General features: G+C 45.3%; 1 protein-coding gene across 1 annotated transcript in view; it reads right to left on the reverse strand.

The window, feature by feature from the left end:
• T265_05233 (hypothetical protein) overlaps window positions 1-19,026 on the reverse strand; it is a gene marked incomplete at both ends in the record, with an annotated part of 79,848 nt that overhangs the window by 28,026 nt on the left and 32,796 nt on the right. Inside the window, 4 exons of the mRNA XM_009170188.1 lie at window positions 2,005-2,489; window positions 3,306-3,648; window positions 6,134-6,257; window positions 17,303-17,467. Of these exons, the coding sequence (XP_009168452.1) occupies window positions 2,005-2,489; window positions 3,306-3,648; window positions 6,134-6,257; window positions 17,303-17,467 (1,117 nt within the window). The remainder of the gene's footprint in view (window positions 1-2,004; window positions 2,490-3,305; window positions 3,649-6,133; window positions 6,258-17,302; window positions 17,468-19,026) is intronic.

The raw sequence follows: 19,026 nt of genomic DNA on the forward strand, positions 1-19,026 counted from the left end.
AATCTTCTTCCTAACGAGGCTTCTTCAACTTTCCTGGAGAGTCATTGACTCCAATTATTCCTCGCGCAAATCCAAGCAAATGTTACAAAGCGACTCCACAAATTCCGCAACAGATCTCCCTTGTGCAAGAGACGCAAAACGAAATTCCACGAACAACACATACTACTCGCGTACGTCCCCACCAGTGGTATCACCGTTACATCAGTACTGCTCAGTACGAATTAAAAAACCGTTTCAACAGGAACAAAAACAACTGATGTTCTAGATGGCCCGATAATTCTTTTGGTACGGACAAAAGCAACGTCTCTCGTAATCGGAAGACGCGTCACATTCGTCCACATCCCGCGGAGACGGATGGGTAGACCACTGACTGCTATCCAGGACACAGATGAGGATCAGTTTGGAGAACGGAAGAGCGGTTTTCATTTACAAGTGATAGAAAAAATGCAGCCGGAACACGAGGAATTTTGTCCATACTGGGACTCGTTTGGTGGACGGGGACCGGAATTGTCAAGCTGCGGGCCGCTTTGATGGACATGATTCAGGTCAAACCGGATACTAAGGTAACGAAATCCAGGTTCTTTACCGCTACACCACCCGACAACTGTCAAGCCATGAACTTTGAGTTCAACCATCAGATAATGTTGGAAAATACGCGGTCGGTCGGTCGGTCTTGATTAGGCTGCTACAGATGTCACTGATGGTTAGGCCTGGGCGTTTTCATGATGCACTGATGTACACAACCTGGGTTATCACCAACACGCAAGCGTAATTATGAAACCATAACGTGTCCGCAAAATGCTGCCCACTAGGTTGTTGGTACTCGATGCGACTTTCACGCATATTAGGCCGAAGTATTACAAAACAGAGCATGTCAGAAGGGAACACGTGAGCCCGTATATTCATTACTGAGTGGGAGGTCTACACGGAAAAACCGATGAGCTGGGTCACCTCTCTACTGAAGTAATGCGCACAAAAGAATTCTGGTCGCAGAACCGATGATCTTCTACCCTCCGAGGAAATTTAGCTTGATCGGGCTGATCAAGAAGCACCGGGTAAAAAGACAGGAGGTTGTGCGCTTGTTTACGTGAATCTCCACTGGAGCTCAAACTGGCGAAACGGCTTCACATACGGTTCTCGTGGTACGCAAATTATCTGGTAACCGAAATCACTCAGCTGCCACAAAGCTGCTCTGGCGTCGCTGTGTACACCTCTCCGGATTGTCTATTCACCTGGGAAGTTTGCTGATGCTTTCCCAGAATGCCAGTCTTCGCCGCTAGGTATGCAACGACTTCTATGAATTTGCTATACATTTTATCAGCCTTCGGTTTGCCAAACAGCCGAACCAAACCAAGAGGTGCACTATTCGAAGATGAGATATGAGCTGCAACAATCGGGACCGTCTCCGGCTGATACTAAAGATTCCTCTTCCCTTGGTTTCACTGGGCACTGCCACATTCCATGCATTCACCTTTACCTACAGACCGGGGAAGCCTGAAGCTTACTAGGCGTCTCTAAGGCCATATACCGACCTGCGTACAAATTAATGAAGCGGTTAGCGTTGTTGTCTGGGTAGATAACTGGAGACTTGGATTCGTATGGCGACATGGAAGCGACTCAAGGTGGTCATCTCAAACAGATTCTTTGTTCGACCTGGGCACCAACAAAGCAGTATTTGGCCTTGAAGCTACCAATGTCCCTTACATATATTGCTACGGACCAGTATTCTATCGATTCCATACATGTTTACTCTACATAAAGCTATCGAGTTGGGGGAATCAGAGGTCAGATTTTAACCTGCTAAGAGGGACAAACTTATGCATACGATGAAAATGATCATCTGAACCCACTCAGTTCATTACATCAGCGAGAAAAAATAAAGACTGTGACAAAAGCTCGTGTTCGTTTCTGTTTCACTCTGTGGTTGTTCTGATTGACAGGCATGAGACGGCTGCAATGAACAACTAACTTCAAAACGGTTCGAAAAAATACACGTCTACTTACAAAACTCCATTGTGTGTCCCACCTCTAATGGAGACCGTCGTAAAATCCAGCTACTGCTGATTGGCAACGGGAATTTTGTGGGCAATCCAGTGAGTCCAAGATTGAGTGACGCTCGAGGGATCAATGGGGAAGGATTCTCTACGGTGGGGCAAACCCCCAAGAGTCGTGAGTAAAACATTCGATTGCCTGCAGCTGGGGTACCAGTCGGGGGCTGAGGATCCGAGGCCGCCAAGGAAAATAAACCGCCATTGGAATCGTTTGGAGCCAATCCGAAGGCTTTATCCAAGGCGTTAAATTGTTGTTGGTAGGCATAGGAAACCAAACGGTCCATCAAGCGGGTATTCAAGTTCACAGGTACAAGATCGAATGGACAACGCGGGAGAAGAGACTTTTCGCGGTGCTTTGTCGTCTCAGTTGACTCCTCAGGGCTGAAATCGCCAAGTGGTACCGGCCATGATGGGGGACCGATAGTGCATGTCGATTCACTGTAAAATATAGACAGAGTCGGTTGGGTAATGAATGTCTCAGGTGCAACTAATCAGCAGCGACTGTACAGATGGAGTACAGAATATATGTGGTGAAGTAAATGAGTAAACCGTATGTTACTGGGAGGGCACACTTTCTGGCACAATAGCTACGAGTTCGCATGTCAACAGTGAACTTTCAAGAAACCATGCATGAATAATAAAGCAGCACGGTGGCTGTAGTATAGCATAGTATAGTATAGTATGGTATAGCATATTATACCAACGGTACACCAAATCATCGTGGAGTGCTAGTTCTGCAGCGCAAAAGGCAGTAACACCTGAAAGAACATTATTTTTCCAACTTGGTTTCAACTAGATTGAAAAGGCCAACCAAATATGACCTGTATCAGAAAGAAATAAAATTAAAAGAAATCTCAGATGATATCTTGGTGTGGTTCTGTATTCGTACCTAAAATAACGGATGCATGAGAGAAGCCAACACGTAGAGCGGAAGCAGGTATATCTGAGCACTGAGTACCGACTGGTTTCATATTGCTCGACAGAGACAGGGTCACAAAAGTGTTCCCGCCAGATGGTGTCCTCAGAATACTCGCGTTTGAATAGTGGTGACGGGGATTGTGCGGGTTACCCTAGTCTGTTCGAACTATATCTCACCGCTTGCTCATTAAAATCGAGCTCCAGTGTGTGACTGCCCCACAGTTGGAGACAGGAGTGGAAAGTCTTATCTGTTTGGTTGGGTATGTGAACAGTGCCGACGTAGATGACAACAAACAAGAGTAGATTTAGAGGTTAAACAAAATGAAGACGCTTTACTTGGTCATTTGTCCGTAAGAGAGAAGTTTGAGCACGAATGACTCATCGCGGGCATCTCGAGTAGAGTTGAGACCAGGGATCACAGATATATCCACGGAACTGTTGTCTGCACTGTGGCGAACAGAGCTAGCACTGGAAACAGAACAAGCGCTAGCTGTGCGATTGCCCGAGTAGGCGCGCCGCTCACCCCACAATCGGGCAATCAAACTGTCAAAGTTGGTCAACTCTTCTTCACGGGGTGAGGCGTAGCTCCGGTCACGCACAAAATTTACCCATTGTTGTGTTTGAAAAAGAGCACTGTAGAATGGGCGTGACTTATCGTCAGCCGAATGTGTGAGAAACGCTGAAAGAAAAATAACGAGGACAGTGTCGCCGCTCATGCACAGACAAACGGAAGAGATTAGACGGTAGAAGAAACTACAGATTGCACCAAGCCATGGGTGAGGTTTCATGTATAATCTTACTTTTCATGTTTGGTTTGAAATTTTGGATGGAGCCACTGATGAGATCGGCAGCTACAGTGACACTGAGACGCCATTCGAAAGCAAATTCAAATGCCAAATTAGCCATAAAAATTATCGATTAGTATTGTCCAGTGTTAGCGTTGGTTCATCTAGGGAATGAACGGCAATCAGTGGTTATTTTCCCCCATTTTTTCTGACTACTTATGAGTAGCATGACCGATGCCTTTTTATTGTAATATCGTTTTGCTTCCCGCTGGTCATTCCCCAGGGTTTTATTCCCCTTACTCTCCAGTTAGCAGTGTCGAGATTTCGTCACATATCCGTCTTCGCTTGCAACTCGTGTCAACTTTGTCTATGTTCGAGTGTCTGCTTCGACAAGAAAGTGGGCCGACAGGGATCGAACCCGGAACCCACGAAACGACAAACAAGCGCACTATCCGCTGCGCCAAATCGACTTCCCTACAGCCCTATTTTCGGCATTACCCTTGTATTGGATCTCACTTGATAATTCTCCTTTGGGTTTCGTTTTGAACGGGGATAGGCGCGTATTTCGATTTGAAAAGTGGTACGTGCTACTTCGTTGCGCTGTCAGCTAAAGACAGCGTTCCAAGTTCACCCGATACCAGTTCGCCAGACAGTTTTTGCTACCCCCCGAACTTTCTGACTGTTTTCTGCGCTGTTGTCTCTATATCCGGTCTACTTAGACTGTCTGATTGTCCGGATCTGTACGTTTGTGTATCATTTGGTACTTACACGCTGTGGCTTCGAGAAAGCCGTGTTGCCTGACTGCTAACTTTTCTGCTCCTACCGATTGCGCTGCTAATCATTGTGTGTTCTGCTCAGTTCATGATATTTGGTAACCCATCTGTTCATAGAACCAGTTCTTAACGTACCATCTTCTTCCCTCATCCGTCTGTTCCTACTGCCTGTTCAGTACGAACTGCGTATAGTCCAATAGCTCCAATCGTCGTATAAGGTCCCCAGAAGTCCTGGGAAGGCTATGGGATGAAATACGTCCGGAGGCTATTCGACCCTAGTAACCAAAGATCACATAATTTGTACGGATGTGTCATGTGCAGGGCCAACGAAGGCATGCTCTGATTGGTCAGAATGCCTGCCAATCCGGATCGACTCGACGCTTCTCGCCCGGCACGGAGATTCTAGTACGACCTTGTAGAACACTGTGACTACCCTACAAATACAGTTGGAATAATTTTCCTTCGTCTCCATAAAAAAGGCTGTGTAGAGCTACTGTGCCTTTTGTTATACCATAGTGGGTGGAGCAGGAAGCCAAGGGACCGATACGGAGTTGCACTACCGTCCAGCAAGACACAACAGAAGTTATTCGAACTACTTGCAACTTGTGGGTATCAATGTCTAACCTCTTAATAACTTAGTGTAACCTGCGTTTACATGTGGCTTTGACCGGGATGATCCCTACTCCAAATATATTTGATTGGCACTTTGATTCGTTGGTAAAACTTTGCGCAGTCGGATAGCGAATGCCGTCCTTTGGCAAACTTTCCTTGTGGATCAAAGAGCCAGATGACATGCTCGAGAAGAACTGAGTGTGACGTTGAGGCTGTACACAAGACTCATGATAGTGCGGAAAATTCAGTTCAGAAGCTGCCGGCTTCACAGAAAAGCCCTATGTTGAAGGCCGGGCACCCGATACAGTAGAACGCGCCAAGAAGCTGTTACTTATTTTGATGAACGGAATATAGTATATATATATATATAGTGTATATTGTAAGTCGATCAGCTGTAGAACCCCTTCGGTGCCTAGCTGCCATGCCACCCGAAGGTTGCATGAGGGTTGGTATACTGCCAGGTTGCCCAAGTCCAGACAGGGGAAACCGAGAGGCCAGAGGTTGGTTCGAACCAAGGTCATTCTGGTAGGTGACTTCGTGCTCTAACCATTGAGCTATCTTGCCCACCTCCAGTATATTGATTAACTGACCGAGTTGCACAAACACAATCGTCGGTCCTTTGCTCACCAATGGTTTGTAAAGTTATTCATATGGCTTTTGTATGAAGTTGTGCTATGCTGAGAGAGTTGTTCTATGATGACTAAGGTGAGGAGGGCATATGATGTCAAAAATCGAACGGCACGTGGATTTCGAACCTGGACGATTCAGTTCATCAGCAGAAAAATATTAGTGGGCTAAGCGAAAAGACTGACCATGGTGTGGCCCCCGATGCCTGGCCCAATTTTCCCCTATCTCTGGTGACCGCGACCGGGGCAGCTGGAACCAACATACTCTTGGTAGATGGTACTGAATTGTGGGAGCTAACCAGAACTACCAGATGGGCTACATGTGATTGGGAGGGAGAGGGAGGGAGAAACATTGTCTACGCACTCACCTTCATTGTTAAACAGCATATCCCTTTCTGCCAATCGAACAGGAATGAGGTAGCTACGATAGTCCTTAAGCAGACTGGCCATGAAAAGCATGAATGCGTCTTTGACGCGTGCACCAATTTCGGTCTGTGAGGTGAATCGAAGAAGACAAAGTGAGGTGTCACGTGGGCGAACAAAGTTAGTCTGAAGGTACTAGTCCAAAAAAAACACGACAACAAATGGAAAGAGCAGTGAGTCGCGGTCAAATACGTACCGCTTCCGAGGTAGCGCAGTTAAGCTCCTATTGAGAACACTCAGACGGAATCCGTTGGAAAAATCGTTCTAAAGCGGTGGGTACTAGAGAACGTGATAAGTTAACGTTTTCTAATGAACGAGAATAAGATGCGATAGATTTACGTTTAAGTTAAGTAATAGTGATGGCCACCGTGTGGATGACACTCCTGGCGGGAATGTGAAACAAAGTTCATAAAAGAATGACCAAAAGTGGTCAGCTGACAAGGTGCACACCGTGAACTGCTCTGAAGTACTGACAGCGACCCAGTAAACCGCCTAAAGTGAGTTGAATTCAGCATGACGTTACCGTCAGCGGAGAACGAAGCTGGTTAGACACATCAGCTTGGTTGCCTGAAATCGAATTGTTTTACAACGGGAGATGGTCGCAAAGTGAATACACAAACTTGATCGGTGCAGCGTAAGGAGACATGGGAACAGGGTTTTTGAGACTGCTGCATCGACGAGGTGTCAACATGTTAGTCAAACAAACGCAATCGTTGATGGACGGCACTAAGGGGGATCAGAGATTCACTTCAAAAGTCTAGACGACAAGACCCCGACTGCCCAGGTCGAGGTTTGACTAAGAGTTCGGTTTTCAAAAAGCCACTGCACCAGATGGACGGTCCGTGTGCGATTTAATTGAATGTCCTCACCATAATCAAGGATAACCTATGAATGAGGATTTTGAATGGAAGAGTACAATCCCATGAGAAGATGGGGACACAAGTAGTCACGTAAGCGTGTTTCAATTCGTACGTCCAGATCGACAAGAAGTCTGTCTGTGGAACCACAAAGTCCGACGTGAAGAGTTTTCATTTGAGCACGAGGTTCTGACGCTACCGTAACTCAGGCGACAGACTGGTTGGAAACACTCCCAAAGGGTAGTGCAACGTGACGAGATCCATGTTCGGAAATGTCTAAATACTGGTGAAAGGAGTTATCCATTAGAAAATGCCAACTGAGCAGTTACCTACTATCAGACAGGGAAGCAAAACTCGCATTTGCATCTTATTTACAAAAACCGAATATCCATCTTCCCTTCTTCGTGAACTTTCCTGGATATTCATCGACTACTGTTCAAATCCAAGCAAGTGCTACAAACCGACTCCACAAATTCCGCAACAGATGTCCCTTGTCAAGAGACGCGAACCGAATTTACAAGAAGAAAACATACTACTCGAATGCTTCCCCATCAGTAGTATCACCGTTACATTGGTAGCTCGAGGGGTGGAAAACGCCAGTGCGCGGTTGGGATTCATCATTTGTGAGCCAAATGCCAAGCTCAATGGACATACCAAATACCATCTGATGAACAGCTTTACTCACTGTTTACATGGTTTGATCCGAATAAGCGTCTATTACCTATTCCGAAATCCTAACTACTTCCTTGTTGCCAATAGAACGCCCAGTCTTCCTGATCCACCTATCCATAACACCATAGCGTAAACGTTCACCTACAGAAGTCGGTAAGGTTAGCTGCGAGCAGCTTCTTCATCCTTCTTGGGAGTCCCCCAGTCCGCGACCTCTTGGACAGGAGTTTTTTTTTGTTCGACCACCCGTATTTTCCCGTTTACTTCATGTGATTGGTCTGTCTTCTTGAATGAGAGTTCTCTAACAGAATTGTCCAAGGACCTATGAGATGCCTTTCCAACCGAGCAGACTACTTGCATTCCGTGGATTCATTGCAGAACAAATGCCTGCTGATTCAAAAGCCGCTCTATACTGACGAAAATATACCACTGGGCAGATGATCAAACCAAAGGGGTTTTTCCGGAATAGCTAAGGATTACTCAGTTCTGTTCGGGGAAAACAAAACGACAAACCCACAGAAGCCTGTGCCTGTCCATTCAATTAGCGAAATTATTACTTTGGTTGCTAGGCCAAGAGATAATTCTAACACAGGCCTAAAATAGTCGCATCAACTGACGCAATCGAAGAAACACACAGTTTGCCATCATACCCATCCCAACTCGCACGGACAATGAGATCGATTTCAAGCATAAAAACAAACGCGTCTAAGCTGCAGCAAGTGAGGGATGCAGTTGCCATGACAACAAGGTGACAACAGTAAAGGTGAAAACTGAACAGCGCCGGGAGCATGCAATTAGACCAGTCTCGGCGATAGCCGTACTGATGCGCTAAACACGACGAACCCACCATCTCGCTCAGTTCACGCAGCCACCGTTGCTAGGTCATGAGACGAAGGGAAGAGGAAGGAACAAACAAAGACAGTTCATTGCACAAACGGTTTCACAGCGGTGGTGCAATGTCAACCTGGGGAAATTCTTTCGCTACGATTAAGCATAGAAATCTCAGACACGCTACAGAATAGGTTTTTTTATCCAAAAGGAATCCGAATAGGGAAAACAAATGAGGATAAAGTGTGCGCGATTGGAACAGTTCGAACGTTATTTTCGACCACACCGATTGGTAGGTAGGCGTGGAAACATCTGTCGAAAATCACAAAAGTGACGAAGAATTAGTGGTGCCTATCTTAGCCACTGGACACAGCCAGAAATGTTTCGATGAACACCAAATGGATGCTTTTTTGGCAGAACCCGTAGCTGTCCTAGATTTGACTGAGTGTTGTTTACACGAATGGAGCCAAAACAGCTAACAAACAGAAATAAGCCCAGCGAAATACGCCCGTTTACAAACTAACTTGATTTTTTGAGAGGGTCACCTGGAAACAAGCTGAATGTCTTGCCTGCGATGTCTCCAGGCCACTGAATGTGCTGCACCAGGCCACCTCATGTTACAGTCGCTACGATTTTGGAGTTATCGAGATACATGTGTATTTGTAATGCACATAAGGTCGACGAATTTTCAGTAACCTTATGAGTAGTGCATTACAAACGTAGAAATGGGCCTCTCTTTTTGCAACATCAGTAGTCTGTTATGCATTTTCGTGTTGTTTTAGTATCAAGGAAGCAGTGAAAACTACTTTACACATATTGTTTCATTCCAAAAGGCAAGGAAGTAGAATCGTGAAAAATATGCCTTACTGGAAAAATAAACTTCACCCAATGAGTGAAACTTCCATCTGAGAAGTCGTTGCTCGAGGAGCCAGTCATTACGTATGACCGCGTGATGTGGATCCCGTGATGGAAGGATGAGCGGCGCTATATCCTGTCTAAGTGCGAGTTAATCACACTGCTGATCAGCCGCCAGCGACCGAACTGTTAAGTGTTCATACTACTAGCCAGAGGGTCTCGGGGTCGTGAGATGCGCACTGATTCCCAATAAGAATGAAACAGCTGTACAGTGCTTGTCGGCTTTTCAGCATAGATTGGCTCCTCTTACAGGACGAAATCTCCACAGAACTCCCAAATTTCTTCACACTATCAACGACCACCGATTTTATTGAACAATTTGACTGGACTGAAATCCTACCCTGTGTGAAAAAACGGCATACAGTAACCCATTCTTCGTTTCGCTTGTACTGTCAATCGACGGAGCGAATTTCTGATCTTGGAAATGTCTATATATCCAATGAGAAGGTTATAGACAACCAAAATCACCTGACTTTTGTCAGTGTCTTGTCTCCAAGCCAGTATACTCAATGGACTTTGTTGGAAAAGTGCTTCGCAGGCGCGCATTTCGGTGGCTGTGCCGAAACAAGAAGTTCAAATGAAACGAAACGCCACAAAAATGACCACCGAACTTCAAATTACGGAAAACGTGTTTTACCTACCGAGCTTCTGACAACTCTCGTCCTCCGCTACGATAAGCGGGGGGGGGATGGTTCGAGTCTGCCTGCAGGATTGTACTTTCGCTTATGTAAAACCTAAAAAATCCAATTTTCTTTTCTACTGGTAGTATCAACAACAAATTTCAGGTTTCCGAGTCGTTAATCGTGAATTCATCTCCACAGTTAAAATAAACGGGATCCCCATAATGTGAATGCTAGATGAACGGCCCTGAATATGAGAAAAACTAAAATAGATGTACTAATTTGCAAATCAATTTGGTTTTCACGAGAGACTCAACTGAATCTCTCACTTATGATATTCTACCTGATGAGCCCCAAGAAGGGCGAAACCGGTTGTGGGCTGTCGAAGAGTTTTCAGCAACCTTGCGATATCTCGAATATCGCGCCAACTGAATCATGAGGCGGCCTGTGTGCAGCACATTCAGTCGCAGAACATCATAAACGAGAGATTCAGTTGAGTCTTTCGTGAAAACCAAATTGATTTGCAAATGAGTGAGTTTCTCGAAAACAGTCTAATTTGCGTTCAAGTAGAACATAAGGTTGACGGAAACTCGGGGACTGCACCTACCTGATGAGCCCCAAGAAGGGCAAAACCGGTCGTGGGCTGTCGAAGAGTTTTCAGCAACCTTGTGAATAAGTTCCTTTCTAAAAGTTATGTACTTTCACGAGAAACAGCTCCAGTTGAAACATTAAGGTAAAGTGCTGGCGATGAGTAGATCATACCATTCGGTGGTCCCCTGAAAAACCAAGTCACAAGTTTAATTTGTGCCACTCTGTCGGTAAAAAGCGAGAAAATACCAGTTTGAAAATCCAGTAAAGGATGAACCGTACTTTGTGCAAGACACTGGAACATTTAGCGACTAGCGAAAGTGACACCGAAACAAAGTGGGAAAGTGATTCGTGTCAGCTCCTCATGAAATCCCCGTTAGAGTTGACTGGTTCTCTCATCTACAGTAAAGCAAGACGTCTCTGTTAGAGCTGGCTGGTTCTCTCATCTACAGTAAAGCAAGACGCACTGCTTGTCAGAAAACAGCTAGACAAATGTACGATAACATCGGGCGCAAAATGACTTGAAGGAAACTGAAAATTGCCGAAAATAGTATCTTGGCTATGTATCGCAACTCGTGCTGGACTTTTTTGTTGCACCCACACGCATTTTTGTATCCCACACACGGGTGTAGCACTGATTCAAACTCAGCGAACTGAGGTCACCAAAAGTTATGGGAATCGATCCAGCTATAAATTACTTACTCATCCTCACAAACACATGGACTATTGACGTAAATTCCACTGTCGTTCCGTGTCCCAGTACACAACACGTGACTGAACCAGTCACATGAGAGTAGCGCTGTGCAATGTAACCAACTATACGTTAATATTATACCATAAATTCATACTATAAATTCCAAGTTGGCATTCAGAATGCACCGCGATACGTCAATGGGAGGTCGTGATTTTGCTACTCGAAATCACCAGATGGAACCGGAGATTAGTTACCATGCTGGCGGGTCCGAAACTCATGCAACCAGTTGCTGTACTGCTGTGTAGTGTAACTGAGTTCGCGGTTGGGACGCGAAGTTACTGACCGGAAGGTTGGAATCCTGGCTTTCCGACAGCTCCAGTTTATAGTGTTTCCATACCAAAATCTTTACATACTTTGGGATTCACCTCATCAGACTGGCACTGTCCTTGCATGATTTCGAATGAGACGTTATAGTATAGTATAGTATAGTATAGTATAGTATAGTATAGTATAGTATAGTATAGTATAGTATAGTATAGTATAGTATAGTATAGTATAGTATAGTATAGTATAGTATAGTATAGTATAGTATAGTATAGTATAGTATAGTATAGTATAGTATAGTATAGTATAGTATAGTATAGTATAGTATAGTATAGTATAGTATAGTATAGTATAGTATAGTATAGTAGTATATAGTCCTCATGCTTCCGTTGAGCCACACAAAAGCTATCCAACAAAGGAGTTTCACAGTTGAACCAGAGCCTTATGGTAGAAGCGTAAAACTGAGAGAAATGCGAGGTCGTTTTTGATCGGAGGCTGTACGCCAGCAGTAACATTCTTGAAAAATCGAAGAATCCACAATGGTTGTAACATGTATACAACATTTCATTCCTATCCATCGGTGAGGACCAGCTGTAGTCAGTCCTGACCGCAAAGCGCAGAGCATAACCACTTCACGGTTTGTCGCGTAGTTACAAGCTCCCTAGAAACATCACAGCCTTGTTGGGAAACTGCAGAGACCAACCTGCCGGACAATTGGTTTATTTTCGCTCAGATGATCATCGCAACTTCGCCGACCGTACCAAGGTTTGGGCTGTGTGTACGTATCACACAATTTTTGGGATCATCAACATGCCCAAAGCGTTAGCAAGAGAATGAGGTGCATGAAACTGTGATCGATCGATCAGATGCATTGATCTTCGTGCAGATCGGTGGTGATGGCTTGCATCTTCAAAGCACACGTGTTTTTGGGTGCTAGGCCAAAATCCCAAACAGACAGCCAACGGTCACATCACATACACGTAGAAAGCAGCTATGGAAGCCGAACTGTCTCTGGTGGGACCTCGTGGGCTTCGATCGTTTCGATTTTGATGAACCAAACAGTATCGCGTGCTTCGCGCGGTCTGAGGAATAGAATCATGTCACTGCATTTCGGCCCTGATCTACCTAACGGAAGGTGTGGAAAGGTCCCGCGAATGTTGGCTTTGCAGTCACCGAGCCAGAGTCTGTTTTAAAAGTGTGGTTTTGGGTTTTTACTGTGGGTGGGAAGCTGTACACGAACGACCAGAGCTGCTACTGGTCATCCTTCGTAGTTCGGTTTCCAATGCAAACGGACGTTCACAAGTGCGCTTCTTCGACAGCTCTGGGGACCGATAGGAGAATAAAACGTCTCCCCAAACATACAGCGGTTGTGTTTGGTCCGTGAGCTGGGCACAAGGGATGCACATGTAAACGTCGTTGAAATCATGCACCATGCGTTCACCTCACGATCAAAGACGGTGACTAACGTATAATCAATACTCGACAGGTCTACAGAAGCACAGTGGTCGACTGAACTCCGAAAGTGTAGTGTGAAGGAACAAAGTGTTGTTCACGGAATGCACTTTTCACAGGCTTCTTGAAAACTCTTGGATACAACCGGCTTCATGTTTCATGGGGCTGATCAGGCGGAGTTCCCGAGTTGAAGTACGTTCAACCGGGATTCAGTTGAGTTTATCTGGTCCGAAAACAAGCATGTTTCCCCAAACAGATAGATAAACTTTCGTGTTCAGCCAGACTGAAGGTAACTCGGGGTAACCGCATCTACCTAGACAGAGCAGCGAACATCCATAAAACCTGGGCTGTCAACGTTCTCCTCGATGGCACTCGTACGAAGTTAAACAGGAGGCGAATAATTCAGTTGAGTCACTGGTTAACGGCACTTTAATTAGCGAACAAGTGTATTTCGCCTATTAATATTATTAAATTCCCCACACTTTCCTTTGTTACGTGTACCCGCAGATCGAACTTTTTCATTCTCACAGCGGAATATTTCCAGTAGGGGCTGTAAACAACAGAGGTTGTACGGCAGTGGAGCATCGGTGTTGAACACCGATGTCATGCTGTCGATGATGATGATGTACACAACAGATATTGCCAATTGCTCTCGAACAGCCTAAACTTCCCTGTTAAACAGGAGGCTTCACAAGGGACCTTCGGTGTATTGCTGAAAAGTTTTGCGACCCGAATTGACTACCGTCAGTTGTTCGAGAATGGCAAACTTTGCCGTTTACCTTTGTGAACCCATTTGTCTCCCATCTTACATCAGAATGCTCGAAATTACAACGTTGTTTCCGGTCACATAATCAGCAGATGTGATAAGATTCGATCACACTCTGCTCAAACGGAACTGATGCGCCCATTTAAAATCATTCAAACCGGTTGTGCTTGTTTGCATAAAGTTCCGATTAGCCAGTGCGTACAAACTGGACACGGAAAATTGAAGAACGAAGGGAAAGGTAATAAAAAAAGACCCGTATTTGAGCAGGAATATAAAGTTGAGCGATTAGCCGATGAACTGTTCCACATAGCTTGGAAAACTACACAACAGCACATACCAATGTTGGAATTCCAGACCCATACCTCATCTGTTGTATTATGCATTCCAGCTACATCATTAATCGCCCATGCGCGATAAATGCGACCCGAGTGAAATGAGATGTAGAACTGGACTAAGAACTGTGAATCGATTAGTCCATCGGTGCACTATCAAGGTCTGATTATAGGCTTTGCAATGTGTTGTGACTTGTTAACGATCATGCAACCCTGTGTCGGTCCCTTGGCTTCCTGCTCCGCCCACTATGGTATATCAAAAGGCACGGCAGCTCTAGACAGCCCGTCATGGAAACAAAGGAAAATTATTCCAACTGTATTTATGGGCTAATAACAGTGTCCCACAAGGTCGAGCCAGAATCTCCGTGAGGGGGCGAGGAGCGTCGAGTCAAAGATGCCCGATCCGGAATGGTTGGTATTCTGACCCATCAGAGCATGCCTCCGTTTGGTCCTGCATGTGACACATCCGTCCAAATGATGTGATGTTCGGTTATTAGGAACGGCTGGACTTCGGACGCAATGTGTGGCCGTTAGAGTAAACATGATAAATGCGATGCCTATCGCCCCGTCATGAACTATCTAGCATGAATTCCACGGCTCCAATGCCGATATGATGTTTTATGTTTGTCTCGAGTTCCCGTAAAGCCCATGATGTTAAGATAGCGGGCATCATCAATCTTTGTGTTGTGAGCTTGACTGGAACAACATCTCTTAAAGTTTTCCGCTGTTTTAAATCGATTTCCCAAATTATCTCATCTACTTTGCACATAACATCACGGAATTCTTCTTGTGAGTCCTGTACCGGCGTTTTCATTCCAGTCCACTCCGAACGCAAAACAAAGGCGTACATAATCATAGACACCACAAATGTGACGGGGTCTATGGTCAATACAATATTCCCAACTACAAAGAAAGATTACTGAGCAGGAGACGACTTTGGCGGCGCTGAATTTTTTGTAGCGCAAGCTCCTCTCGAAGAAAGTGATTTGATAAAAATAGAGTGGACACAATTCCTGGTTCCCAAAGTGAACTGTTCATGCCTCAACAGGGAACGTCGGATTCGAAACGCCCCAAGTCATCAACCATATGTTATTCTCACGGTTGTCGTAAGCAGTGCTGATACACCGTCGTTGTTCGGCTGTGACACCTTTTTGGTGCCTAGTTGCCATGCCACCCGAAGGAAGCACGAGGGGTGAGGCACTGCCAGTCCACAAAGGAGTAGTCGGGATGCTGGCAGTGGACCGCGGATTCGTGCCTTAACCACTGGACTATCTCGAGCTGATAAACTGTACCGTCACATTAGACGTTCGGCTCTAGTTGGAACAATTCGGGTAGTATTCTATCTGAGCCAGGTGCTGAGATGAACGTACAACGCCATACCTCGGAAACATTCACTAAGACACCAATAATTAGACTAGTTCCATTTTCGTTATGGGCCAACCTCTCCGTAGTTTTTATTAGGGCCAATCGAGTACAGTGAGGCGGATGGAGGGACCGCTATGTAATATACAATTTCATTAAGCTGCCACGATTGCTGATCCACTATTGTGTGTCAAGTTCAAACGAAACCAAATATCACGTGGTGTACATTCATACGACTTGTCTAAAACACCCGGATACAGCAAAAAATTACATCTGTTTGGTGCAAAGCGATTGATGATGCGAGCACACAGAGCCCGTTGACCATTGATGTGCACTGTTGTACATCTCCACATCATAGCTGAATGTGCCGGAGAGTACGAGGAGGGCGTCAGGGTCCGATCGCAGATCACCCGATGCAAACCGATGTTGATGCTACGAAAGCCATCACTGGGAGGAGTAGTATCACAAGACTAGGTTTTCACAGATTAAGCGGGAGAATGACAAGTGACATGCGAATTTCGACAAATAGGCTCATCTGCATACCAATTTGGTTTTTACTGGGGACTCAACCGAGTCCCAGCAGAATCTCTCGTTTAGGATGGCTCACTTCAACTGAATGTACTGCACTGCCTGTGGCACGACATCTGAGATATCGCAATACATTGCACAGACGTAACACACTACTCAAACAAGGGCAAAACCGACTGTAGGCTTTCAAAGAATTTTCAGCAACCCTACGAGTAGTGTGTCACGTCTAAACGTGTGAATTTATTCCTCTAGATGGAGAATGCAGGGATGTTACTCCAAGAGGGGTTGGCCCTCATATTGTAACGGGACACCATGAACCTAACGCGACCCACCAGAAATGGTCACTGTGAATGAACGCCGAAAACTACGGTGCTCCTTGGAATGTGAAATCTCACTTAAGTTGAAAATTTATGATTCCTAGAAATTAACGATTGTTTTGGGTTACTTTTAGTTATACCGCCGCTCCATGTTGATTACTTGGTAGCTCAGTCGACATATTGGGAGGGTTTGTGTGTGTGTGTGTGTGTGTGTGTGAAGGAGTCCGATGTTTTCATCCAATTCTAGCGCACACACCACGGCGCTTCAACAACCGACTGGGCGAGGGAGAAAAGTGTATCAAATTAACAAACAACGGAAAGGATTTCTGAAGAAAAAAAACAATCGCGTGCTCTGGCAAGAATTAAATTACCAATTGGATGTAACTGAAATAAACTAGTTAGTCATATTAATTGTAACTAGGATGGTTTGTGTAAGTTAGCAGTACCCAGTAAGTGGAGCACCGGACACATGCAACGTGAAAACTGTTCCCAGACTGAGGAGTGTTCACGTCAGTACGATCTATTGTAATGACATCAGGAAAGGAACAATAATAAGATCCCATTCAGGCTCTAAATCTGTTCAGAAAAAGGACAACTATCGATTCGCTTCCGTCAGCTGCGAGCCAATCAGATCGAGTCGTTAAAGGGTGGCGTCCAATCACCGAACAGCTATTGTGCAGCCCGGAGCAAGCGTGGGACCCAAGTTGTTGACAGGTACCTCGACCAAGACAGACGCGAATGGGGAGTTAGAGGTAGATACTAGTCATCTCATTCTTTCTTCTAGGTACATTTATATTTTTCCTAAATCCATGCATGCGTTAGACCCGCAAATTGCACTCAAATGACCGCTTGATCTACTCACCCGTTTTCGCAGCGTCGCCAACTCCTTGTTGGCCAATTCTGACCCCGGTTCGGAGAATAGGCACTTTAACATGTAGTTGGCCGGTTCCTTAGATCTTCGGTGCCGCAGAGCACAAATCTCAGCATACAGCGCGTTCAGTTTCGCTTTCAGCTCTTTCATCGGTTTCTAGAGATACACAGAGAACAGTAAACATGGTCAACCAGAAAGCACAAGACACACAACTGTGGATTATGGGGCATACAGAGCACAAACTTCTCTTAGGCCATGATACAGTTCCGGAGTGTGGAGGGACGGGAGATCGCAAGATGTCTCCCATTATAACATCTGAATAATCGGCTTTTAACAGAAAAAGAGGAAAAACCATGCTGAAAATATCCGTTATTCACTAGAAGAGAGCACGTGCATCTTTTTCAAAGCAATGAATCAACTTGCGAGTGAAAAATCACACAGTCCTCTATGACCGGACATCTTTCCGTTGAAGGCTATCAAATGGATCTCACCACAGCAGTTACTAACCTGCGTCGTCGCAGAAACCCACGCATTCTGAGGTTTACCGAGGTGGTTGCAATTAATCAACCAAAGTCTTCGTTTGCTATGTTCAAAAGCAACTTGGTGCGATCGATTAGCTGTCTTCGTGTCGTAATACTACCGAATGAAGAACGAGGGCTGGGATACTGCAAGGTTGTCCAAGCCTTGACAGGAAAAGTCGAGAGGCAGAGGTTGGATTCGAACCACGGACCTTCCGGTCAGTAAATTCGCGCTCTAACCAGTTGAGCCATCTCGCAATGCTAGTCGGCTAACTTACCCAATCCATAATCATCTGATAAACTTTGTTTTCAAAGTTGATAAGAAACCTAGTTTTCGACCAGAGGATAGGAAATGATTGCATCTACCAGTCAACGTGCTCTCCCTGTGTTATTCAAGCGTTCAAAGTAAAATAACTGCTTTCGACTGAGCTGTATGACTAACGATCACTCGAAAGATGATAATCCCTGAGTGATTAGAATGGAACAGGCTAGAGACCAGGGAGAGGCCATTCCGTGAAGGAGTCTGCACCCATGGACCATAGGATCGTGGATAATACAATGCAAATAACTCCTTCCTCGTGGTGGTCCCTCATGAATGGATCACTTACAGTGAGGGTAGCTAATTTTAACCTTAAAGAAAGAGAAGAATGAGCTATCAGAATGGAAAACGGCCAGGTTGTGGAAGGCAAGGATCGAGGTGTTCATCGCAGACGTAAAAAAGCAATTCAACGCAAAACCAAAGACGAAAGCCAGTACCTGGGCGTTTGCATGGTCCGCGACACAAACCACAGACAACTTAGCCTAAACGCACTTGTCAAAGTGGCCATTCGATCAACCCCAAATTTTAACTTCGCCATTTAGCTATTCTCAACACACGGACTCCTGTGTAGGATGAAAAACAATGACTGGGCAAATCCTGAGCTTTAGTCAAACCAGACTACCTGAGGTTATGCACTAGTATCACCGAACCTTTCTACAGGGCAGCAAAGGACAGGAAATAGCAACAGAAAGGTCAGTTCGCGAGGGTTCGAGAGACGAGTTATCAGTTCCTGTTGTTCACACATTTTCAATCTCCGCTTCCACCAAGAGTGAGACACTTGTCCCATCCCCGTCACCAGTTGTTGTGACTTGTTAACGATCGTGCAACTCTGTATCGGTCTGTTGGCTTCCTGCTCCGCCCACTATGGTACAAAAGGC

Source organism: Opisthorchis viverrini, assembly GCF_000715545.1.
Source record: "Opisthorchis viverrini unplaced genomic scaffold opera_v5_95, whole genome shotgun sequence".
NCBI classification, from domain to species: Eukaryota; Metazoa; Platyhelminthes; class Trematoda; order Opisthorchiida; family Opisthorchiidae; genus Opisthorchis; species Opisthorchis viverrini.